The sequence below is a fragment of the Telmatherina bonti genome, assembly GCF_933228915.1.
Source record: "Telmatherina bonti genome assembly, chromosome: 19".
In the NCBI taxonomy this organism is placed as follows: Eukaryota; Metazoa; Chordata; class Actinopteri; order Atheriniformes; family Telmatherinidae; genus Telmatherina; species Telmatherina bonti.
This window is the reverse complement of record NC_136617.1, coordinates 12317254-12343763: the sequence shown is the minus strand read 5'-3', so window position 1 is coordinate 12343763 and position 26510 is coordinate 12317254. Positions and strand designations below refer to the sequence as shown.

The 26510-nt window shown below is 39.4% G+C and overlaps 1 protein-coding gene across 1 annotated transcript; it reads left to right on the top strand.

Moving 5' to 3' along the window:
* Positions 1 to 2579: 2579 nt before the first annotated feature.
* atf6b (activating transcription factor 6 beta) lies at positions 2580 to 24595 on the top strand (the record flags this gene model as incomplete). Its single annotated transcript, XM_079259196.1, has 17 exons — positions 2580 to 2652; positions 5597 to 5676; positions 12127 to 12208; positions 13271 to 13330; positions 13450 to 13526; positions 13637 to 13844; positions 14918 to 15082; positions 15573 to 15742; positions 16230 to 16409; positions 17110 to 17192; positions 18211 to 18417; positions 19890 to 19997; positions 22615 to 22714; positions 23011 to 23078; positions 23619 to 23718; positions 23831 to 23915; positions 24063 to 24595. 17 exons carry the CDS (start codon positions 2580 to 2582, stop codon positions 24374 to 24376), a joined length of 2160 nt encoding a protein of 719 aa, XP_079115322.1. The 3' UTR covers positions 24377 to 24595.
* Positions 24596 to 26510: the final 1915 nt, after the last annotated feature.

Genomic DNA, 26510 nt, shown 5'->3' with positions numbered 1-26510 from the left:
TATTAGTAAAATATAACTTATAGAAGACATAACACACAGCATAAACGCTAGACTCATTGTTACTGCCAAATAACCACAAAACAACTCATGTTTTTTAAATAAACTAATTAAATCAGTCACCAAACTAAAAGAATTGTGATCTCATGAAAAGAAAATTTATGAAGATTTAAGTTTTAGTACAGTTGCGGATATTTTCCTTTCTTTTGTGAAAAATAGGTTCCCAATTCTGAAACGTTATTGATCTATTTCAGGGAAGCAAAGTACGGACACAGAAATAGGAGTAAAATGGACAACATACAGCACACACATAAGAGTCAAATGTTTTCTGTGGTTTTTACTGATTTCACTTGCCTCTAACTAAACATGCATCTTTTGACTTTAAACATACTGAAGAAACACCAGAAATGGCATATCAGCAAAGAAAAAGGCCAAAATGAAAAATTTTAGATAAAAGTAACATATTTAAATGTTACATTAGTACACTGATACCTGAAATAAACAATCGTAAGAGCAAAAATAATTAAACAAAACAAATAAATAATCTAAAAAATAATGAATAATCTAAATAATCTTGCTTAAAAGCATTAATCGCTGTGAGGTTACAAGACTTTGAGCATCATGCTTATATGTTTTTTTTTTGTTTTGTTTTGTTTTTACCACCACAGTGTCATCTTTTTTGTTTCAACCACTGCTGACATTCATAGGACCTTAATAATACCAGTGATTCTCTAACATGTCTTTTAGCACCACCACAAGGGTAAAATTTATCATCAGGCAACCTGTGCTATATTTGTTTGTACACTGAGTAATGTGCATCATCCCAGCGCAGCTACGTGTTTTGTTTTTCACTCCAGACGGTCTTGACATGTGATTAGTCGTCAAACATTGCATGTGTTTTATCTGCCTAAAATGTCGACTTTAATTCCACTAATCTCTCTGCTCCATGTCACACCCTCCACACAGCTGGGACAACACAGTCGTGTACTTCTACTCCCTGGTAACACCAAGGATTAAATCTAATAAACTTTTTTTCTGAATTAGATTTAGTAAGCAGGTCATCAGCTGCAGCGAGAGCATATTGTCTTTGCTTTTTCTGGTTTTCATGCTCAACACAGGTGTAGCTTTCACATTATAATGTGGTATATTTCACCTTTTAAAAATAAATTATTACATTATAACATGATAAGGTCCCTGTGTGTGTTTGTGTATGAGTGTGTGTGTGTGAGAGAGAGAGAGAGAGAGAGAGACACACACACAAACAGAGAAGAGGAGAGAAAGAGAGAGAGAGAGACAGAGGGAGAGAGAGAGACAGAGAGACAATGTTTCTTGGAAAAATGTGTCACAGATATCTTGATTTAGGTTTAGCAGTCTTTACCATATTGTTTAAAAAAGCTAATCAGGGAAATATTGTAGAAAATTGATAAAAGAAAACAAATAACAAAAACAAATACATAAAAACAAAAAATGTGTAAGAAAGAGGAGGGTGAAAATGTTGAAAACCGATAGTTTCAAGGATGAACTGACAAAAACTATAGTGTAATTACAGCTTTGGGGACAAAACCATTTTAGATTAAAAGTAAGTGTTCCTCTTTGGAGGTTTGGCATTATCTTTGTCTTTTTTTTTTTTTTTTTTTTAACTCTGGTTACCTGAACATACAGGATACAAACCAGCTGATGTCTCTCATCATCTTATCAATTTTCACTGTGGAGGGCACAATTCCAGTCTCAGTGTGACTTTAATTGTCTTTAAATTGAGTACTTCTGACATTGAATATATGGTCACTTGGCAAAGTTCCAAATAGCTGCTCCATCCCACATTATGTTATGCAATGGCTCCTAAGAATCAGTAAAATAAATAAAAAGTAAATAAAATTATAGGTTTTATGCGTCGGGTTTATTTGTTCTTTTTTTTTTGTTGTTGTTGTTTTTAGTTTTAGTTTTTGTTTGTTTTGTTTTTTGTTGTTTTATCTACCCCTTTACATCCTTTAAATTTCATGCACATGTTTCCATGGGGGTAACGGGTTACATGGCAACGCTCGAATCCACGTGAGTTTCCTAAAACAGAAACTTCTGCATGATAGCCTATGATTGGCTCTTATGCTTGTCAGTCTTAAAAATCAATGCATTGATTCGTGAAACATGTCTGTCAATCAAAACGTAACCGTTTTATTGGATCAAATGACCTTGAGAGGTTTGTTTTTCTAACCCCTCCTTTTACAATAGGCTCAACAGATAGACCAATTGCAGTCTTTGAGTATTTGAATTGGTTTCGTCTGTTGTCAATCACACTGATCTTGAACGTTATTGGCCGTTCATCATTGAGAAGGCGGTAACCTTCAGAAAAAACCGTTTCCTTGTTTGTCATATGCGAAGCCAAAGGAAGGACCGATTTGTTGTCTGGAGGATATATAAATATCACTTTCCGATCAATTAAGTTCACCCATCAGTTTGCATTGCCAATGATAATCAGTCCTAATATATGATGATTTGATGAATAAGCTATAGATAATATCCTTCCTGTTTGCTAGCTAGCTGTTATCGCATCGCTATCTGACTCTTACTCTTTAAATACGACAGCGATGACTGCGGATTTACTATCTGATTTGGACAGTCGATTTTTCGCTGATAACCTCCTAACAAGCGAGGACTGGGGTAAGTTAACACTTAAAGTAATCTATAAACGAAATGTAAGTCTATATTAGTCCACGCAGCTGCCTGAATGTGATTAGGGATGCGCCGAGCCATGCGTGGTTTGCAGCAGGGCGTCACATCGTCTTCAGGAGACGCAAAATAGTCTTCTGTAATGTTTATTATTTCAAGCAGAAAAGCGTCCGGGTTGTAAATTTCATTTTAGTTATATGTCTCGTGGACGGTACACGCGGTTGTAGTATAAATGTGAGCGTACTTCCTCAATACACGGACCCGGATATGCAAGTTTATCGTCACAGCGTGTGGAAACGTGATTGCATGTTTTATATAACCATTTCTCATAGTATCTGCTTTTACTGCTTAGTATGAACATGCATTAGGTTTAGACTTGGCCACATATTTGTATTTATTATTGTTTTAGGTTTGTTTTATTCCTCGTCCGTCACTTATGTGATTATGAGCTGCAGAGTTCCTGTCAATGTAGACTTTACTCATTAGAAACCAGACAACTTCCAAAACCTCGTTTCTTCTATGGTTTTTTTCCCCTTACAATTATTTAATTATTTATGTTTTTATTAAAGGAAAGTGAACTGCAGTTTAAAGTTCAATTTAAAGCTTTAAAGCAACAATCAAGAAGAAGAAAAAACATTTTCAGCAAAGTTGAAAGCTGCACTAGACCTGGCAATGAGGACTTTCACAGTCTAGAGCTCTTCGTGGTGACATTTTTTAAAAAAAAATTCAAATTAAAATGTTTACAGAAATACGTTTTCTACAGTATTTAATAATTTAAACAGAATAATTTATGTTTTTCTGTCCTGATTTAGTATCTCAGGATAATTTCTAAGACGTTTCCTATAAGGATCTCGCTGTTTTCTGACACTACCATTTGATTTATTAAAGAAGAGTTGGTATTCATTTCTAAAATTAAAGGTCTTGTATTCAACAATACAATTATGGTAATTTGGAGCAGTAAAAACACATGGCAGACAACATGAGTCTGTGTTGGATCACGTTTTTCTCTTGAGCAAAAAAAAAAATTCTTTGGTTCAGACATGACAGCAGGGATAAGCCCCACCTGTCCCAGCTGATCCTTCCTGCAGTTTTTAACCATTTCTTAGCTTTTATGATAGATGTTTTAATCAATAAAGGTTTGTTTTTTCTAATTTAATGCAGATTGACACTCTCATGCACATCTAATTTAAGATTTTAAGTAAATCTGACCAATAAATATTGAGATTAGTAAGCTTTACCCCCCATTGTGATTGTTGGACAAAAGTATTTTACTGCCCAGTTCCTGGTTTCAGGCCGTTTGCAGTCGGGCAATAAACTGGATTGGGTCAGATTAGATGAAACGATAAATTAGCTCCATGAGAGATCTGGGTCAATACAGCCTCAAAAGCTTCTGCAGAGGAATGTTGCAAAATTAAAATAAAAATGAAAATAAGCACAATGACAGACAAAAACTAAAATAATAAAATCATGTTCATTGATGCAGCTCACGCTCAGATTTGAGTTACATTTATGACTCTTATAGATCAACATTTGTGACTTGTGTCTGTCTGAACACAATATAAAGGAATTCACTCTGCAAATATTTTGATGGACAAGAAAAGAACAAACACGTGGAGCAAATACTACTAGGTCTAGAACGTGTTTGTATTAAATACCTGCTCTGAGAGGATGAGAACTCATAAAAGAGCTCCACTGTTCCCTGTTTGTTTCCATTTCAAAGTCCAGAGTGCACCTTATTGCAGCATGCACGGGATGATGCGAGAAATGAGGGTTCAAACCACTTTGGTTTCCTGGAAATGAAACATTTAAATAGATTTGTACTGTAATCATTATATGAGTGCGTCATAGCATGAGATACCTATTTAAAATGTGCTGAAATGACCTCATGAAGGCTGAAAGGATTCGGTTTATTTCAGTAATCTGTGTGCAGTTTGAAACTTCTTCCTGTTTTGTTTTGTCCCATCGGTAACGTAAACACAGATGTTACAAGACACACCATGTTAAACTTTGACTCGCCGCTGTTGTCTGTGCTGGTCTTAAAAGCTGCCTTTTGGTTAAATGTAACTGTGAATGATAGTGTTGCTGCACAGATTTATTATGCTTGATGAACAAAACAGAAACGTATTATGAAACATTTAATCATAAAAACTTTGTCAAATCCATTTTGAGCTTTTGAAGTAGTTGAAATAGTAGTGGCAGTACAGGTCTGCCTCCTGCACAGATCATCCAGATCCAGACTTTCCCATTTCTAAAACGTGATAAGGATGTGACTTCTGATACTTAAAAAGCACTACCGTCATATATAATCGATGCAAATAAAGAACACAGTCCTGCTGGGCTGAGGTGTTGGGAGATCTTTTCTCACATGTTGCAGCAGTCCTCATTGGCATTGAATAACCCAGTTCTGGCTCGTTTTGTTATCTGCGTAGTGTTACACTTTAACATAATGATCTCAAATGACAGCTACTAGCTTTAACTATTTTTTTGTATGACAGTGTGACAAGAGATGTAGCTGTTGGAGTTCATCAGGTTCAGCAACTTGACTCTTTCTCAGCTTTAGCTTGGTGAAAAGAATCTCCTGTAGATGTGAGATTTCTGTGGATATTCACCTGACTTCCAGTGTATTTGCTTCTTCTTTAATAGTTGGAGTATCTTTAGTTGAAGAAGAACCCTACCATGTAATATTGCGAATTGTAGGCCTGCAGTAGTATTTATACCTCAAACACGAGTCTGTTTTCAGTGTGAATGGTTATACTTTAATCAAAACCAGTTCCTATGTTAGTTTGTTGTTGTTGCTTTTCTCATTGCAGTTTGGTTTTTGGAAGTGATTTTTGAAACCAAGTGATTTTTGACACCTAATTATTGAAAATGAATCATGGTTTTAATTAGCTGCTAAAGTCTCATGCTTCCTGCTTCCATGTTTTCTCTTCTGCAGATGCCTGCCTGTATCAGTGCGAGAGCATGGAGGAGGGAGAGGACGGAGATTTCAGCAGAGGGATGAACTACGACGCAACGGTATGGACACAAAAGAAAGTGAGACTGGTCACAGCTCTGGTTTCTGCGTAGAGCGGAGATTGTAACTGACACCTTGTATTCAGCACTCGGACACTTTCACATGGTCTGCAGGAAAATTCACCCGGTGATTCTGAACGTTGCTGAAAGATTAAGGACTGGAGTTTGGCACACCTGGTTTAGATGGAGGGGTTATGATGTACACTGGCTTGTATCTGTTACAGCTAACTTTCCAAACATGGCAACAAACTGGGATAAATTGGTGTTACGACCCAGACTCTGCTAGGGCAATTGAGCCGCACAAAAGAAAACCTGTGGCCAGGTGTACATGTGGACCAAGACAGATTTATTGTCCAAGGAGGAAGACAAGGCAAGAATAGGCCAGGAATGGCCTCAAAATAGCCAAACCAAAAGCAAAACAAGCCCGTAAAGTGGTTATCCAACAAAATACAGCATTGGTTTAACTATTCCAAAACAAAAACTAACAGACATAACAGGACTGGATTTTATACAAAGTCAAAAAGTCCTTCCAGAACTACAACACGTTAGAGCCACAACACAGGCTGAGGGCAGACCACGACTGAGCCAGTGGTAGCCGTTGAATGAAAGACTCCTGGTGTCTTTTAAGTCCTGGTGATTAGTGGAGTCAGCTGAGTCCGGCGTTCCAATTATCCAATGGGCAGGGTGCAGATGAGCAGGTGACATGAAGGACCAATCCCAGCCAGAAGGCAGCAATCAGAGTTGTGTTTGAGCAGGAATCCCAGCTGAAGGTTCAGAATTAGTAAACTGAAAAACAATACAGGCAGCCGTAACACTCTCCCCCTGAAAATACAAAACCCAGCCAAGGTTTTGTAAAACAAACAGTCACAACAAACAACTAAATGTGTATACTCACACTCAAAATACGGCATCATCAAACACATTCACAATTCCCTTTTTGTACCGTACGTCCAGGGGGTAATCCTGGAGCAGCAGAGCCCACCGCATGAGGAGCTGATTGTGGTAGTACACCAAGGGTAAAAAACAGAGGGTTAACATAAAGAGGTCGCTTTAGAGGCCTAGTACGCTGAACATAGTATTTTAAGGTGGCAGGTGTTGGAACATCAAAGAGATGCAAATGATCATTACTTAACTTAACAGGATCACGTTTCTTTTCGGATTTTAGATGCTCCATTATGGTGGCTAGAGGTTTTAACATAGTGGAGTTTGGGAGACGAACAGACAAATGGTTTGGAGGTTTGACAGCATTCTGTCCATTTGGAGTGTTGCATGATACCTGTACAGGTACAGATGCAGCTGAGCTCTCAGTGGGTAACTGAACGAAGACCTGATCACCTATCTTTAGGTCTCTTCTCACAGAACGCCAGCCATTCACACACTTTCTCTTTACCCGAGGTGTGGCTGGATGAACCTTTGCCATCTTATCTGTTCCTTTTGCAGCCGCCAACTGTTCAGGGGTCAACATGAGAACTTTAAGGCTGGCATCAGATGGGTTAGAACTAACAGTGGTGAGGGGGTTTTCTACAGCTTCTTGGTCTGGCATAACCCGACCTCCCGCCACGTCATTACCCATTATCATGGTAACACCAGAAACAGGGAACTCTGGACAAGTGACAACAGGGAAAAACCCGGTTATTAGATCAGACTGAATGTAAACACGATGGACTGGTCTGAGCATCTTTCCCATTTCAATCCCTCTGATAACTAAATTGTACCCACAGGATGAGCGGTAGGAGAAGGGCAACGCGTTGGTAAGAATAAGAGTCTGAGTTCCACCTGTGTCTCTGAGAATGCGGATCGGTACCTGATCCTCTGTTCTCCCTGTTAATGAGACGGATCCGTTAAATACGAATGGAGAAAAACATGACTCAATCTGATTTGTTGTCTTACCTTCATCAGCACCTCTGCGGCAGGTCTGCGCTTGCACTAACCCAACCCCTTTTTGTTTGTTTTGGTTTTTCCGTTTCAAGGCTGGACAATCAGCCAAAAGATGACCCAGGTTATGACAGTAAAAGCATTCTCTGGTTTCAGTTGTCATAGAAGGTTTAACAGATGTTGCAGGAGTTTTCAGAGTCACATAAGAAGAACAAAACAACTCAGCAGGTTTTGACATCTTATGAGTAAGACAGTACTCATCTGCCAAGAATGCAGCAGAAGAAAGCGTTGACGCTTTCTGTTCATTCAAGTAAAGCACAATGTTATCAGGCAAACATTTCTTGAACTCCTCAACCAAAATGAGTTCTCTCAGGGAGTTATAATCAGAAACCTTAGAAGCAACACACCATTTATCAAAGAGTGAGCTCTTTTCTCGGGCAAACTCAACGTACGTTTGATCAGCAGCTTTTCTCTGCTGTCGAAATTTCTGTCTGTATGCTTCAGGCACAAGTTCATAGGCTTGCAAAACCGCAGCCTTGACCATGTCATAGTTTAAGCTGTCCTTCAATGGAAGGGCTGCAACAACTTCCTGTGCTTTTCCAGTAAGTTTGCATTGTAGCAACAGAGGCCAGACAGCTCGCGGCCAACTCAATGCGCCAGCAATGCGCTCAAATGCAGCAAAGTACGAATCAACCTCCGAATCACGAAAAGCAGGCACCAAGGCGATACACTTGCTCACATCAAATGCAGTAGAAACAGAAGGAGCCGCCTGTTCAGTCATGACAGAAGGGTCTTGGGCCTGGGCTTGAGCCTCCAGCTCCAGCCTACGTAGCCTGACAGCTTTGTCAGCTTCAATTTCCAGCCTTCGCAGTTCAAAATCCAGTTGAGCTTGGCGAGCTTGGGCCTTTTCACGGGCCTCCAGCTCCAGTCGAGCCAAGCGAACCTTCAACCGAGCCTCACCATGGGCTCCAGTACTGCTGTCAGAGAGGAGCGGATCATATCGGGGAAGAGTAACTGGCACACCTGCCTGTTTACCAACCCCTGAACCCACCTCAGCAGTAACTGCGCTGGGAGTCTGAGGGAGCGGTTCCACCTCCCCCTGAGGATGTAGTACCTTCTCCCCATTCGTTGGGTCACCCCTAGCCAGAGTGCCCTCACACACAGCTGCGGTTCCTGCAGACACCTTTAGCACCCCAAAAGCTTCCAACTGTTCCACCAGTAGAGCTTTAATCTGGCCCTTGGTGGCCTGTTTCGGGACCAACAGATTGAAATGACCCGCAATCAGCATAAGATCAGCCTTGCGGCACAAGTCAAGAGCCACACAGGAAGGAGCCTCAAGGAACCGTTCCAAATTGAAGGACGTAGCCATCATAATCACCACTTAAAACAAAATCCAGAGCCACGCCGACAGAACTCAATAAGGTAAAGTAGAAGATCCCGGACGAGCCCCCACTTTGTTACGACCCAGACTCTGCTAGGGCAATTGAGCCGCACAAAAGAAAACCTGTGGCCAGGTGTACATGTGGACCAAGACAGATTTATTGTCCAAGGAGGAAGACAAGGCAAGAATAGGCCAGGAATGGCCTCAAAATAGCCAAACCAAAAGCAAAACAAGCCCGTAAAGTGGTTATCCAACAAAATACAGCATTGGTTTAACTATTCCAAAACAAAAACTAACAGACATAACAGGACTGGATTTTATACAAAGTCAAAAAGTCCTTCCAGAACTACAACACGTTAGAGCCACAACACAGGCTGAGGGCAGACCACGACTGAGCCAGTGGTAGCCGTTGAATGAAAGACTCCTGGTGTCTTTTAAGTCCTGGTGATTAGTGGAGTCAGCTGAGTCCGGCGTTCCAATTATCCAATGGGCAGGGTGCAGATGAGCAGGTGACATGAAGGACCAATCCCAGCCAGAAGGCAGCAATCAGAGTTGTGTTTGAGCAGGAATCCCAGCTGAAGGTTCAGAATTAGTAAACTGAAAAACAATACAGGCAGCCGTAACAATTGGAAAAGGAATTCAGGCCTTTGTGGCTCATAGAGAGCAGTGATTGCCTTCCTTTTTTCCTTTACACCAGCAATACCACCATGCTGTTTAACTTATGCAACATTATGTGAAATCAGTAAAGTCTTACTTCATGTAGTTATTGCCAAATCCCCAATAAAGCTTTTCTCATTCGCATAGCTTTAAAAAAATTTAATCAGATTTGTCAGAATTGTAGTTGAAAAGCAGCCAATTCAGACTCTGGGTAAATTTGCTGCTACTCTATATTTTCTGAATGTCACCTTGTTGTGATTAAACCTTAATTTAATAACCATAGTGACGCATGACGAAGTCCCCTCTAAACAAGGATTTTGTGCTAAATTCAGCTGAGCTAACAGAGAAAGTTGGAAGTAGCAGAATGTCTCGAGCTGTTTTTACACATAGTCCTAGGGCTGGGCGATATGACCTTTTAGTAATATCCCAATATTTTTTATGGCATGTCACTATATACGATATATATCCCAATACTTACCTTAGCCTTGAATTAATGCTTTGGTGCATACAATCACATCAGTAAGATGATTTTGTGTTTCCATTAAAACCTAATTGTTCATACTGCATTAAGATATGCTGATTTTCAACATTCATGTCAAAAGGATGAAATTGTAACTCAGCAAATTGATCAAAACGTTATTTATTAAACAGTTAAAGCAGTGGCAGAAACATGTCATTTTAAAACAAAAAAGAAGTGCCTTTGCATGATGTAATAATTGCAACGTATGAAAATACGTGCTCTAGGGGGGTGACTTTTCAAATGATGAAATAAATTTGTGGTACTACGACCTTTTGTGGCGACGCTTTTGCGACTTTCTTTGCATACGACAGTTGTTTGGTCAACATCCTCTCACCGGTATCCAAACCACCGCCAGATGATGGATCCTGTACTATTTTTCTTCGGAACAAATTCTTCCTCCTCCATTTTTCGTAACTTGTGCTGCTACTGCTAGCGGAGTTCTCTGCTAGAAAAGCTGCTACACGCTGCCTCTCATGACGTAGCACGTAGCTCACGTTATGTAACTAGGTGCGCTTGCTTTAACTCTCTGTGCAAAGCAGTGCAGAGAGTCGAGGAGGAGTGAGAAAACCCCGCCCACAGCTAAAAATAACTGCGTGACAACAGGCTACTCGAATATGACGAATATAGACATTTTCTATATCCCACAGGGGACTAGCCACGATATCTCGATATATCGCCCAGCCCTACGTAGTCCACAGTCTCGGACAATGTGATACTTTCAAGGACGATAGTCCAGTTGGACAAAAGGGAGGTTATAATGAGGAACATAGTGCAGCAGCTATAAAACAAAGCTACAAATTAGAGGGGGAAAAAAACTTGTTTAACAATCGTATAGCAGTTTTAAGCGTTCGCATGGGTCTGTCAAAAGGTGCTGATTTATGCAGCTGCAACTCACTCCATACCTCAGATAACCTGCTAGTCTACAACTTCTTTTCTACCCAGACTATTACATAAGACCACAGTGGAAACCTGAAAGTTTACGATCGCCATGGTGTATTTAAATTTTAATCGTTCTAAAACGATGTCCCAACTGGTTTGGGAACCAGACTGGAATATTTGTGAAAGTAAGACTAATCTGGTTATTAATACTTATAAATTAGCTTTAAAGAAGTGACTCAACAAATACTGTCTCGGTACTGTTAGATGTTAATCGTCTTAAAATCTACTTTTGTAAATAACTCGGGGCTTATTTAATCACACATGAAAGCATACGAATAGCTGAGGGATGTTAAATAATCTCTTTAGTCAGCACATCATGTGTTGGAACATCTGCTTCCTGAATGAAGTTGCAGGATAACAGGATGAGCTTTGCTGGCCTGTAGGACACATTGTGTCCGACACGGCCCAGAAAAATAACAGAAAAATTGGTTTAGTGCTAATTTTTGTTGGACTGAAACTGATTTCTGTTGCATTCATGGGGGATTTTATGAAAGCTTTCACTCTATGGTAAAGAAAAAATTGAGTTTTTCTTTGTTTTGGAAACAAACAAATTTTATGACATCCCCACTTTGACATATTAGTTGGACACAAAAAAACAGAAGAAATTACTTCAGTTACAAACTTGTTTGTTATTAAATGCTTTTTAGAATAATAAAGATTATTCATTTGTTTTCATCTTTGTAGACAAGATTAAAAAAAGAAGGGCATAGACATGACTATGGAACATAACAATGATAAAAGAAGCAATAATAAAAGATGTTTTCAGAGTCAGTAATAAAGATGAGATCTGTTTTTATTCCCTGTTATATTGTTCATATATGACAAAGTTGGGTATGAGTGGTGTAGGTTGGTGTGGGGGTGGAATGATGGTCTTTCAGAGGAGGTGAGCGTGCATCATGTTTTCCACCCAGCAGCATACATTGCTGATGGGTCAGAGGATAATCAGGCTAATTGTGTGTTTGTTCGCTGAGTGAAACAGACGCACAAACACACTAATAATCCCTGATCCTGCAGCTGTTTGTCCCCGTGTCTTATCCTCAACCCTTCTCTTTCTCTCTCTCTCTTTTTCAACCCCTCACAGTTTGACAATGACCTTGTGCTCACTCTCGATCCTGACAACCGCACATCACCATGGCGACACCTTGACGACAACCTTCTCACAGGTACAAAGCGGGCAGCCAAACCACTTGCGTGTTCAACCACCTCAGTCAGCATTTTGGTTTCATGCTTCAGGTGTCTGCGAAACACAAAGTCACGATGCCTCAGCAGATAGTTGTTTCTGATTACTTTCTAAAAATGAATAAATAATCTATTCTTACATCATGAAATGTTTCTGCAACGTATTTAAGGTACATTTTGGTTCCTTGATTGATCGCCGCTGGTAGGTTATAGAATAAGAAAATGGAAGTGAAGACTTTTTGGTTAATCTCTTGATTCTTTGGAACCTCCTGACTGAAATTAAAGAGACAAATCTTTTAGAAACTTCCTCTCAGATGTCACTTCACTGAATTGGTTCTGCCTCACATCATGAGTTGCATGTTATAGAGGGACAAATCGTGTTGGGCAGTAATTCACAACATTTACACTTTGTTTATTTTCAGCATGAGACATTACGTTGATATTTACAGTTCATTGTTTTTAAATTTATTTCCTGCTTCTTTAAGTGCTGAATGGGTTAAATTTAATATCACTCCCTGTTCAGCACTGAACCTGGGCAGCTCGGTCATTTGTAATATTCTTCTTGAAAATAATCAATGAATGAGGCTCGTAGCCAAGAATACTTATTTATAACTTTATTTATTAATTATTATTTAAAACTTATTTATTATTTGAATGGGACAGTATTGACAAACAGGCAAAAATTTCAGTAAATAAAGCAGATTTAGCACGATGCTAATTTCCATCTGTGGTCACATGACTACTTTTATTTCTGTCACTGTTCAGTCTGAACATCATCCCAGCTTAGATGCTGGTTCCTCCATTTATTTAGTTCTTATTTCATTGAATTGTTTGAGTAAAACCTGTTTCGATCTAAATATTTGAACCATCTCCAGCATTGCAAACATCTGGAATTTATTTGTATTCCAGAAGGACAGACATGCTTGTTCAGGATAAAAATGTCAACATGTGATTTGTCGTAGTATTACTGGTAGCATAACTACCTCTTTGTCATGTTTCTGTGTTTGTGTGTAATTTGTTTTTTTGTTTTTTTTTCTTTTGTTTAGGCGACACACCTGTGATCAAAAATGAAGTGACAATAACGGAACCTTTACCTGTGGAAATGTGTAAGCAGGCGTGGAGTTATTTAAAATCAAATTTATGAATGTTATGTGCTTTTACTGACTTTTTCCTTTCTTTTTTTAAAAATTTTTTTACACTACCATGTTCATTTATTCTTGTCCAGTATTTCAAGTAAAAGCAGAACCTCCCTCTCCTGCATCCTCACTGGAGTCTGACTGCTCAGCATCACCTGACCCACAGGTGTGTGTGTTGACTTTAAAGAAAAGCAGTGAAGTGTAGAAAACACATAAAAATGTCACTTCACTATAAGAAATAAATGATTTAATCATTTCCCTTTACTCTCTGATCAGGTCACAGTGAAAGGTGAGAACCCTCCAACTCCTCCATACATGTACGGGGACGTTCTCTCGCCTCCACTGGGAACGATGGAGGTAACCGTGGCGACGACAGTAGTACCTCCACCGCAGAGCCAGATTCCTACGGTGACGCAGACACAGCTGCAAACGCCGCTAACATCTGTCCCAGCTGTCCTCAACGGCATCCAGACGCAAACTTCAGGTAAACGGCTTTAACCTCTCGTATGAGGAACGTTACTGTCACACGCCCCCCAGGATCAGATCTGCAGTCTCATTCTTCATATTAGTTTACTGTACCACACACAGAACCTCACCTCGCCTAATCCTACCACTGATATTTACAGCACAGCTGCTGGTGATGAAGATAAAGCGACGGTTCTGCTCATGTTACGTGTTTTTGTCACCTCACGTCTTTACTGTGAGCTGGCAAGGCCGAGCTCAACGTTACCAGCAAAGCTACGTTCCAACCCTCACCTGCAAGCCGAAGCGCAGGTGCGAGTCCCTGAGGCAGCCCACTAGACTTACTGGGAAGATTAAAGTATAGGATTTCATCTGAAGATAAAAGGTGCCTTCAATGAACCCTCAAGCAGTCGGAGGATTAGGTTGATGCTTTCATGACGGGTCATTGTTTACTTTTTCAGATGTAGTTTTAACTTTCTTGTTCGTGTAGCATTAGCAGTCATGGCTAATGTTTCTTTAGCAGTGTTTTGGCATGTGTAGTAGTGTTTCATGTGAAAACCAAAAAGCTCAGCAAATGTTTGGATATGAAATAAGTGACTGACGTTTAAACGGCGGTAAAGACATTTTCCTTTTTAATCTTGGAAAATGTGACTCTTTATGCTGCATTGAGGGATTCTTCTCATCCTTAGTGTGCTTTTACATTTTTATTAGTTATTTATTTATTTAGTTTGCTTTCTTTTTTTTATCACAGAAAAACTGGTGTTGTCTCTGTTCTGACTGAGAAAATGGCCTCAGCACAGACGTGTCAGTTCCCGAACAGTGTCTGATTTTTTTTTTATTTTTTTCTCCGCTTTGCATATGCAAACAGTTTGGCTTAGCTACTTTGTCTGCATGAGATGGATGAGTTCCACCTCATTTGCATGCCACTCTTTCTGTTTTCTGTCTTCCTTCAGTGTATGAAACGAGGGAGAGTTTCATCAGTACAAAGCTGTTATAAAGGCCCACTATGTTGTATAAATACACAATAAATGCACTACACTGTATACATTTGGTGCTTTCATACAGCATGTGTAACACTTTCCATCTTTCCTTCAGTCTTGCCGAGCTCTGCAACATTAAAGGCCAGCACCATCCTGAGCACCAAACCTCCCATCCAGCCACGGCCAGTGTGTGTCGCCACGCTCCCTGTCCCTCAGAACCCCACGCCAGCCAAGACCCTCATACTGCAGGGACTCCCGTCCATGGACCAGACCCGACCAGGTAGGAGAAGAAGAGAAAGTGTTTAATTTAGCATGTAAAAAAAAAAAAAAAAAAAAAAAATCTACCAATGCCACAATGTTAAATAGAATTAAAAGTTCTAAATAAATGTAGATTAAATATGCAGTTACAGTCAAGCATTTGTTGCAAGTTTTCTAAAGTTTGCACCCAATAAGTTTTTTTTAATTTATTTTTTATTATGATTAATGCATTCACTTTTGAATTTAATGATTTTGTTTTTAGAGTTTTAACCTTAACATCACGGACTTCTATATAATTTAGAAAAAATGAATAAAGTCATTTTAAAGAGGAAATTTAATACATTTATGTTACTAAATTAAAAAATAAAAACATAATGTAGGATATTTAATTGTTTTCTCTGACTTGATGTTGACTGAAAGTAAAAGATTTCTCCAGAACAGAAATGATGGAGCAGATGGGAACTGTGTGTGCTGTAGCGTCAGAGCATCTGCTTGTCATCTCTCCTCTCCAGTGGTCCTCTCATCACCGGTCTGCCTCAGTTCTGCCCCGGCAATCGTCAAAATGGAGCCCGTCTCTCCCAGCATCCCCCAGCACTGCCCCAGCCCAGCTGCCTCTACCACCAGCAAACCCATCGTCCCAGCGACTACATCGTTACCTGGCAACAACTCCAGTGACATTGATGTGAGTAGGCTGGACGCGGTGACTCATGCTGTTTGTAAGATTCTGTAATATTGTCCGTGTTTTCTCTCAGTTCCCACGGTTACGGGCCTTGACAGCGGCTGGTGGGGCAACATCTCTCTGAAGCTGTTTTACTTGACACGTCTTACATAAAGGCATTGATGTATGAGCACATACCCACCCTCAGGCTGTTGGGTTATATCATCCACCTTTTTAAATTTCAACTTTTCTATGACTGACAAAAAGGTGGAGCTATTATTTTTCACATGTCTTTTCCTGTCCTTGAATGTATTTGTTCCTTATCGGCCTCGCCTTTATTTATTTATTTTTTTTAACATCCTGCTTGTCAACTTTCCTTCTTTACCATCCCTCTTTCCTCCCCTCCTCCTCACTTGTTTTCTAAACCTCATGTCCCCTTTGACCTCTTCATCCCTTCCTCTCAACTCAATTTTTCTTAATGTGTTGTTTTTTTTTCCCACCTTTTTTGCAGATGAAGGTGCTAAAGCGGCAGCAGAGGATGATCAAGAACCGGGAGTCCGCCTGCCAGTCGAGGAAGAAAAAGAAGGAGTATCTGCAGAACCTGGAGGCTCAGCTGAGGGAGGCCCAGCAGGAGAACGAACGGCTCCGCAGGGAGAACCAGGCACTGAGAGAGAGACTGGCTGGGAAAGAGGTAAGGACTAAGAGGAGAAGATATCACATTAGATGCAAATGCAAACATGTAAATCAGTTGAAAAGACATTTATAAAGATTAATATCTTGGCTGAAGTTTAACAGTAAATGCAGAACTCCTTCCGGGTTGTTGTACTTGCAAATCTTTACATTGTAAGACGTGATGACTGATATTCACTATACATGTCAGTGCTTTTGATGTTAAACTAATGCTTGCAACAGAAATTATGAGTTGAGTTTATTTCAGTCAATCAGTCAATATCATAACTTAGACATAAATATAAACATAAAACAATGTCTGAAAATAGTTTTGGTTGAAGTGAAACAGCACGAGTATTCATGCTTAGTATGCACGGTTACTGACTGCAAGGACTTCAGTATTTAAATGTAATTAAGTGCTGAAACAAGAGAAAGTTGCTTTGAGTGAATGTTGATGGGGGAGGAAAAAGGACACCCGGACAGAAGAAACAGGAAAAACAGAAAAAATGTCAAGGTAAATATGTTTGAACCTGTCAGACCTGTAAGAAAATGTCCGCTGGTGATCCTGCAAGGTGACATTGGCTAACGGATACACCGCTAAAATGGCAGCAGCGATATCCATCAGCAGCTGAAATCCATAAATCACAATATTTGTTCACATTTAGGGTGTGTAGTATTTTTTGAACAATGAGTAAATTTATCTTGTGTTTGTGTTGTTCAAGGGGACCGACTCTACAAGTAACAAGAGAGCCGTGTGTGTCATGGCCGTCCTGCTGTTCATGACCTTCAGCTTCAGACCTGTCAGGTACAACTCTTCAGATAAATCTTCCTTTCCAAGCAAAAGTATGCTTTCTATTTGGTTTTTACATGACATTTTAAAAGTAAGTGGTAAGTGCTATCTGAAAATGTAACCTTCAAACAATTTGCTCTGATTTTATGATGTCTGGAAATATCCTGCCTGTCAGAGACGCAAACAGGGTGTAAAGACGGTGTTGGAAAGTTTTGAGTTCAGGTTCATCAAACATGATCTGAGGCAACAAGCATGTAGCATCTTTTCCGTTAGTGAGCCCTTCATTAATTCAATTCAATTCAACTTTATTTGTATAGCGCCACTTCACAACAGTGTTGTCACAGGGCACTTTACAGACACAAATCAACATACGCATCATTTCAAGCCAATTCATACATATCCTATAATAGAAACCAACTGATTGCATCAAGTCATGACTTTGATCCAATCCACCATCCTGAGCATGCATGTGGCGACAGTGGGAAGGAAAAAACTCCCCTTTAACAGGAAGAAAACCTCCAGCAGAACCCGGCTCAGGGAGGGCAGCCATCTGCCTCGACTGGTTGGGGTGGAGATGACAGGAAAGACAGAACAACATGTACAACTGCACTTATTGAGGAAGACCTGCAGAAAAAAGGAGAAATAAGTTAGAGACGGCGGTGAAATTTTCCAACATCTAGTGAAAGGTGAAAAGACACGTGAGAACGTGCAGAATTGTGATTTAGACAAGTTCTGTCGAGAACTCTTAGAGAGGATTTTTAGATCTTAATGGTTTAAGTTTTGTAATCTATTTATTAATTTTTGGCCAGTGTTGGTCATTTTAAGCTTCAGTTACTGAATTAGATTTTTTATGACTGACTAATCAGTTGCTGATGTAATTATAAAGCTGATGTTACTGTAACTAAGCAACTACAGTATCGTCTTGATGAAGACCCAAGACCTGAAAAAAAAAACAACAACAAAAAACACAAGATATTATTTTGGACAGTTTCCCAGCTGTGATTTTAACTGTATGGAGTATTAATCTCTGCAGCATCACAGACAGGAAGTTGCCAACGGATCTACAGGAAGATCTGGTGTCGTATACGGGGCGGCGGCTGCTGGAAATGGAACAGCAGCAGGCAGCAGCTCAGCCTCACAGCGGAGTTGAAGACAAGACGGAGACAGAAGACGACGGAGGGGACGAGCGGTGGAAGAGAGGAGAGACTGAGAGATACACTCCAGAATCTTATCAGTTCAGGTGAGGATCTGACCTCAGACCAGCTGATTACCAACAGTGTTGCTTCTTTTCATGTTTGTTCTGTGTAGCACAACGTTGTGGTCAACATAGCTTACTGTAGAACAGCTCACTTATAGTGGATGTGTTTTATATCACTGGAAAATACCTTTTGTTTGTGTAGTTTTGACTCTTCCAGTCATTCAAATCTTAAAACTGACCAAAGTTACTTCAGGATTCAGAGGGAAGAGACTCGCGGATCGTGAGAAAAGTGGCTTTTAAAACTTTAGCAGGAACATTTTGCAGCGATCACTTTGTTCAAATTTTGCAACTTTAGTTGGTTAGACTCCTTCTCTGCTGGCTGCTGCTACTTTGAGTAACTTGAAGCTGATAGTGCTGAAAAACCTGCAGCTTGTTTTTACTTGTGAAGATTGTGGTTGCTAAACAGGAAGCTGGCAACAACACGCGAGTCAAGCTAATTCTAATTTAAGCTTCAATCAAACGGGTGGGTTTTTTTTTTTGTTGCAGTTATTATGTTGAATACAACATTGACTGGGTTTCTAACAGATTTTGCTTTCATGCCATCTAAACTTTGAAAACTTTTGTTTTACAACTCCTCTTTTTTTGCATGTTAGCATTTTATTTACTTTAACCCCGACTTTATTGTGTGGAAATGCACAAACTTGCAAGTCACAAGGCTGAATGCAAGTGATAAGTCTTTATTTGTGCAGAAATAAAGTTAAAATGTTTAAAAAAAAAAACCAAACATTTCATACTGTTGTATAGGGCTGTGACGACATGCTTTAGTCCCAATTGGATTTTATTCCAATTTTTTTTTGGGTGCCAATACGATTTGAATTGCGGTTCTCACAATTCCTTGATATTGCTGATTTTTTTTTTTTTTTTGACTAAAAAAGGGGGAAAAAAAAGTACAATACTTTTTTTGCTTATCATTTTTCTTGATTTCAACTAGAAAAAAAAACACAGTAGCCAGACCATCATTCTGCTGCTATAATGCCCAAGAAGACAAGTAAAAAGACCAATAAAAACTATAAAAATGAAAAAAAAATTATAATGGATTCTTTTTTTAATTTATTTAAAAAGTAAAGAATTTATTTTTTTCCCCAAAGAAATTGATTTTTAAAGGAAAATTCATCTTGAAACTGTTAAACGTTTTTTCATGCTTAAGTTATTTTTATTCCTCGCTGCTGAGTGTGAAAAGACTTGAAGAACTGGAGACTCAAACTTTCTAACTGCTTCTCAGTCTTAAATGTTTGACTGCACACCACATGCATTCAGTGAACGCATTCACCCCTCACTTGGAATGTTTAAACATGCAACAGAACTGGTTTTTCACTGCATCACTCACTTCCTGATGTGTTAAATTGTTTATCTGCATCGACTGACTGACATGCAGACGTGGACTTGACAGAAGCAAAGCTCTTCTGCTGCAGCTCCTCTTCATCATTCATGTGTTTGTGTGCTGTCTTGTGCAGAAACCTGAGCAACATTTTCAGCGACATGAAGGACCTGGTGCTGCAGGACATCGACCGTTACTTCACCTCTTCAGACTGCCGACAGTTTAACCGCTCAGAGTCTCTTAGGTTAGTCATGTTCTGTTAGAAACTCACATTTCTGCTGCTTGCAGGAGTAGATTTAGTTTCACGCACCCTTTTACATTGCATCACGTTGCATTTAAACTGTGCAGGCATTTTCTGCAAGTGTAAATATTTAATAATTCCTTATTTTATATCAGAAATTATTTGGCGTCAGCGATTTATTCTCACTCCTCATTAATAGTTTTATTTGTTCAGTGATGTGAAAATAGCACACACCCCAACTTAAAACCCGAAGTAGATATTTTAAGCTGCATTGTTTCACCTAAAGGAAGCAACAGTGTGTAAAAGCTTGTTTATACAGATTAAATTACTTACTTGGGAGTGACTTAAATAAATACCATTGCTACTTAGCTGGTCACACTCCAAAGGTTCAGCTGTGTTTGTTGTTAATCTAACCTCCTGCAGCTCTCTGTGTCTTTTATTTTATGCATTTTTATTTAACTTTATGCATTTTTCTGGTGACTGCTGAACCTGGAGGAGCCACAGTGTGTTAACTAGAAATGATTTGGAAACACTTAGGCTCTTTTATGATCCTTTATATATGTAGTAGTAGGGCTGGGTAATATGACCAAAATCTCATAACCCGATATAGCTCATTTTATAACCCCATAACGATATACATAACAAAAAATAATGTTTGCGTAATTTTATGTCAGTCATCAGTAATGTGTCAGATGTGCTAGGCAACGGGCAAGGGTGGATTATCCAATGGGCATTATGGGCACGGTCCCATGTGGGGCCCACGTAGAGCAAACACCAGCAGTTTGGACATGAAACAAAATGTATATAAAAGCCAGATAGTTCCACCACAGTGTCTAGTGTATTGCTACTGGTACCACTGGCTGAGAGATGTTAGAAATGTCATTTCAAAGTGTATCATTCACAATTTTTACAATGTTATGGTGTGGAATGAGGCCCCTGGAACACTGGACCTAGGGGCCTGTGCACTTTAAGTCCGGCCCTGGCAACGGCAGCAGGGATCTCCTTCCATCTGCTGGAACTATGGCCATATGATGTTTCACTGGTAATTGCCTGTTGCAGCATTCTGGAGTTTATTATGAGCTTTCGCCACCACTTGACGCTGCTTTTGCGGCTTTTGCTGGTTGACTCTATTCTTTATTCTGTAGTCTTTATCCTGATTTTTGCACAGGTGATAAAATGAGTTAGTTGTGTCGGAGTCCGTTGTTGGGACTGGGAGCTAGTCCTTTGTCTGTTCCACATCAGCCTTTTTTATGTCCAAGCTGCATCCATTTCCCCTCTTGTATGAAGCAACTCATCGGTTTTGGTTGGCTGGTCGTCTTTTAGTGAAATATTCTGCTCTGAAACACGTCTGCTACCGTCTTCCTCTATGTTTGTTTATATACTGCAGCGTGCATGTGATAAAGCGCATCTTGATGTAAAATACAGCAGTAAAGCACCTTATCAATAGAGCCTCATATGAAACGATAGACATTTTCTCTTGTCCAAACGATCTATATCGTCATATCGCCCAGCCCTATGTAGTAGGTATACGTACGTCCATTTTTAATCCTTGTCATACCCTGCATGTGTCTTTTATGTTACCATGGATATGAAGTCAGTTCATCCAGAAGTAAACAGTGCTGAGTTCAGAGTTTTGATGTCAGTTACAGACATCAGTTTATGGCGGTAATACGCCACTATACACTAATTTGCAACTGCCCAACACACACAGCCTTTCTTCCTAAACTCCTGCCATCTCTACGGTTGTTGTCCTCATCGTCGTCTTCTCCCTCTTCCTCCTCTCTGGTTTGTTTCCTGTTGCTCATTGCACGTCTGCTATACTGCTTAACACTGACCCTACGGCTTCTGATGGTAAAGCGCCATTTGCTGCGTCAAGCGGCGAATCTGCAGGGTCTCTGAAACGGCACCACTTCCACACGGAAATGAGCATTGATGGGCCTGTAGCAGTCTTTGGACCAAATCAGCAGAAATCTGGGCCTTTTCTGTTTGATTCTACACACGGTACAAATGAAAGATGGAGCCTCTGGCTCTCCCTGAGATCTTTTTTTATTGTCTTAGATATCTTGGCTTTCAATCAAGGTCATCTGGCCTTGGCCTTGGCTTTCTTGTCTCTGTCAAACCCTAATCAGCTACAAGAAGGACCTCATGATAAAGTCTGTTTTTGAGATTTTAATTTTTTTTTAACAAATTTGACATAGAAGTTTAAATTTCTGGTGGTTGGTTCTAAATTTCGCTTCAGCAAAAACTAAAACCAGCTCCAGTCTTTGGAATAACCCAGTCTGAGCTGCCAGAACGACTATAGAACCACAACGACTAAACTCCACTGTCTGACTGGGAAACGGGAGGTTGTAGACTAGCAGAAGGTGACTGCTTTGTATGCATGCCACCTTTTCCTGTGTGTTCATCGCTAATGCCTTATTAACATCTGAATAGAGGGGAAGGAAACACTTCTCACTAGTGCAGTGTGTTTATTACTTTCAGCTGATTTTCTGGACTGAAATGAACACCTCAAACCTGTTACTCAAAGCCAGGCATTAAAGTCTGTTGTTGGATGGAATGTTAGCTGCTTTTCTCTGCCTGAACTGGAAGCTGAATAAATTTTTTTCTTCCTCCTCTTCAGGCTGGCGGATGAGCTGAGGGGCTGGGTCCATCGGCATCAGATTGACCGGAAGAAGTCCGGAGGAAAACCAAAGAGTGCCAAGAAAGCAAAGATCGCCCAGGTCAGAAATCTGTTAGCAGAACATTTTAATAAACAATGTTAATAAACATTTTAATAAACCTGACAAACAGGAGTAATTATAAAAAAAAGTTTGACTTTCACATTTCATATCTGTAGTGTTAACAGTGTGTCAGGCTCAAGTGGGTTTATGCATGTTTATACTGGTATTATAATCGGAACGGATTAAGTACAATTGTTTTATTTTATATTAGTCAATAGATTTTACATGTTTACATTTATATGATGCTTAATTGTCATATTTTCTGGTTTTTTTTTTTCCTTTTTCTTTTAAATCAGAAAGCTCAACTGAGGAAAACAAACTTCTCCAGATATCTGCCAATCCAGGCTCACCGCTCTATTGAGAGGTACAGAAGCTTCACGGCATTTTGAAAAAAAATTTTGATTGTTTTGTACGTCTTCTTCTGTACAGATGGCAAAGTTTGTGGTTTTGTTTTCAAAGAATGAGAAAAAGAAAAAAATTTTGCTTAAATGAGAACGAAGGGATGGAGTCCTTTGTGATAATTTTAATCTTCAAAAATGAAACGCAAGGAGTATAGTATTGTTTTTCAGTCTGAAAAGTCCAGATAAATGACATTAAATGCCTTCTAGATATTTCATATCAGAACCCTCAGAATAAAATGTCCAACGATGAAGGTCAGAGATGTTAGCTATCCTGCTAGATAGATACACCTCTTTCACATTGTTTATGCGTCTCGTTCTTAATAAACAAAACTCAGATATATGGGTTAAAAATAAACTTCTGAATCTTCTGCTGGTTTTCTTTTTTAGTTTTTTTCCTGGAGTCGCTGCAAAAAATGAAACTTATTTCTGATTTTATCCATAATTCATTTGATCAGTATACACCCATTAAACACATTTTAATTCATCGTTTCTTCATCCTGCAGTCAGCTGCAGGTGCTTCCTGGTCCTGAGGTCACCTACAGCGACTTCATGGACGCCATCGACCGCAGAGAGGACACGTTCTACGTTGTGTCTTTCAGACGGGTATGAGTATGACGACAGACAATTTATGGCACTCGTGGCACTTTCAGTGGTTTTGAGCTCTTTTGAAAACCGAGAACAGAAGACTGAATGTCTGCTGTGTTGCTTCCTGCAGGACCACCTGCTGCTTCCCGCAATCAGTCACAACAAAACCAGTCGGCCCAAAATGTCCCTGGTGATGCCGGCCATGTCTGTCAACGGTGAGTCCGTATGGAAATGGAGCCATCAGAAAAGAGGTTTTATTTTCAAGCAAAGTAGCTTAAAAATATTGATTGTTTGTAATTAATTTGGTGTTTTTTTGTTTTCTTTTTGTTTGTTTTCCTTCTATCTTTCTTCCTCTTCCTCAGAGAGTCTTTATAACTCATCTCAGGGCTACGAGATGATGATGCAGGTCGACTGTGAGGTCATGGATACTCGAATTGTCCCCATTAAGTCTTCCGCCGTCCCTCCATCTCTCCGCGACCCGCCCCGGCCTCCACCCTCCTCCCACCACAACACACACAATCACCACAGCAACAACACCTCACTCCGAGGGCGCCACCAGCACCAACCTTCTTCCACATCCTCTTCTTCCTCATCACCGTCAGCCCCTCAACGGCAGCCTTTACCAGCCCGTAGACGGACTTCCGGGTACTTTATCAGCCAGTCAGAAGGAGTTTGAATAAGTGTTGCCATGGGGATGATGGAGAGTGACAAGTCCAACGGTCTGTTGGCCGAAGAATCAAAGGAATCTAAAGATCATCTTCATAAAGGTCATCATCCTTTCAGAAACTTTCTGCTTCCCATAAATATTCCTCCCATCTGTACTGGAGTCAAATTCCCTGCCACTCCGGAGAAGGTGGAATGTTGAAGAAAATAATCTCCTGTAGTTTTATCCAGTACTTTATGCAGTTTTCCAGAGCTGATGTAATGTAGAAAAGAGCTTCCTTGCAAGACAGTGTTCTATTATATACAAATGTACTTCGAAAAATAAGTCGGATGCATACAAGGCAGCACATCGCACATAAAAAACGGTGCTGTGGTTCAATATTTAACAGTGAAAATGTTGAGTAGAGATGAAGAGTAGAGCAGAGCTGTCCGTGTGACTAAGGGCTGACATTTGTTTTGGTTGCCTAACGAACCATATTATGATGCTTCACACAGTCCTGGTCAAGGAAGATAACAAAAAAAAAAAAGAGAAGATTTTAGTTCTTTTTAAGAGAACTTTGTTATAAATCTCTGCTTGTAACATCTCTTAAGATGAGTCTCTTTACGAGATGTTGTTTAGAAGCCTTAGAGATGCAAACAATTTGATGGCTACTCTCTGCCATGGTCCCTGTGGAGTTTGCATTTTCATGTTTCGCTCTGTTTAATGTTCAGAGGCAGTCACTGAAGGAAAAGGCAGACGATTTTGGCTGAATTTATGGAGTTATTTTTAAGAGTTTTTTTTATCTGGGTTGCATTTTTGGACCATACGCTTGTTAGTGAGGTCACCTATATGCCAGATGTATAAATATCTAAAATCCCTTCAACCTTTGGATGGGAAAAAAAACATACTTTTGAATATATTACACCCAAAAATTCATTTGACTAGCACAAAATACGTCACTTTTGAAAATTCGATCTTAAAAGACTTTTATGTGCAGTTTTTCTTAGTTTGTTTCTTTTTTTTTTTTTATGTAAAGATAGAAAAATCATTTTAAAAAAAACAAAAAAAACAAAAAAGACTTTTTCTGTTTCTCTGACAGCAGTGTGTTTCAGTAGAGAAGAGAATAATACCGTACAGTCCTGTTGTTTGGTATCGATACTGACAGCTGCTACATGATGGCGGATTTTGTTGGCTTGAAAAAACAAAACCAAACAACACAGAAAATAAGTTTCTTTCACTGCCTTTTGAGGGACCGGGGAAAACAAATGGTTTGAGATGTATGATAATCATTTTTAAAGTTTTGTTTTTTTGTGTATATAGGTTGATTTAAACCAGCACATTTTACAGTGTAAATATAAACCTGATTCAAGTGTTTTGTTTCAGGCGGTTGATGTGTGATTTAGTGAACATCTGCTCTTCCATTAAGTGTGTCTGATGTTGTAAAACCTTTATAACCTTTTAAGGTGTTAAAACAGAAATGGTTACATAAATTTGGTCATAATATTGATGACTACATCGTCTAAACAGATGGCTAATTTAGCCAAAAACTATTTGCATTAGATGGATACGTGTTGCTCTGATCTCAGTGGGCACAGTGTGTGATTTGAACACTTGTTTGTTTGTTCTTTTTGTTGGTTTGTTTTTGGCAGCTCATGAAACTACTTCTGAAGTTTCACAAAGATCCTGCTTCGTGTCTCATCTATCTCATCTATCTGTTATTTTTGTTCTATTATTTAATAGATGTAAATAAGAGTGTAGATATTTTGTTTGTTTTTGACACCTTTTCAGTTTTTTTTATATAACTTTTTTTTCACAACAAAAAGTAAAATCATGAGAAAAATGGTGAAGTTGTTTTCTGTCATAAAAATCTAATATTTTGTATTTGCGTGTTCAGCGAAGTGGACCAAGCAGCTTTGTTTTAAGCTTTGTTCAAACTCTGAACTTCAGATAATCTGCTCCATTATAATTAAATTATTACTTTTGTTCATAAATAAGGTAAATATGATTCCTGAAAACTTGGTGAAGAAGTTTGACTGGACACGTCTGTCCAGTGGCGTTGAACAGCTCAGAGTCAATTATTAGTTTGGAAATGCAGAGGATATACTGTTATATCTCACCCTTTGCTGCTCTGATACAATTTTGTTTTATGTATTCCTTCTATAATTTG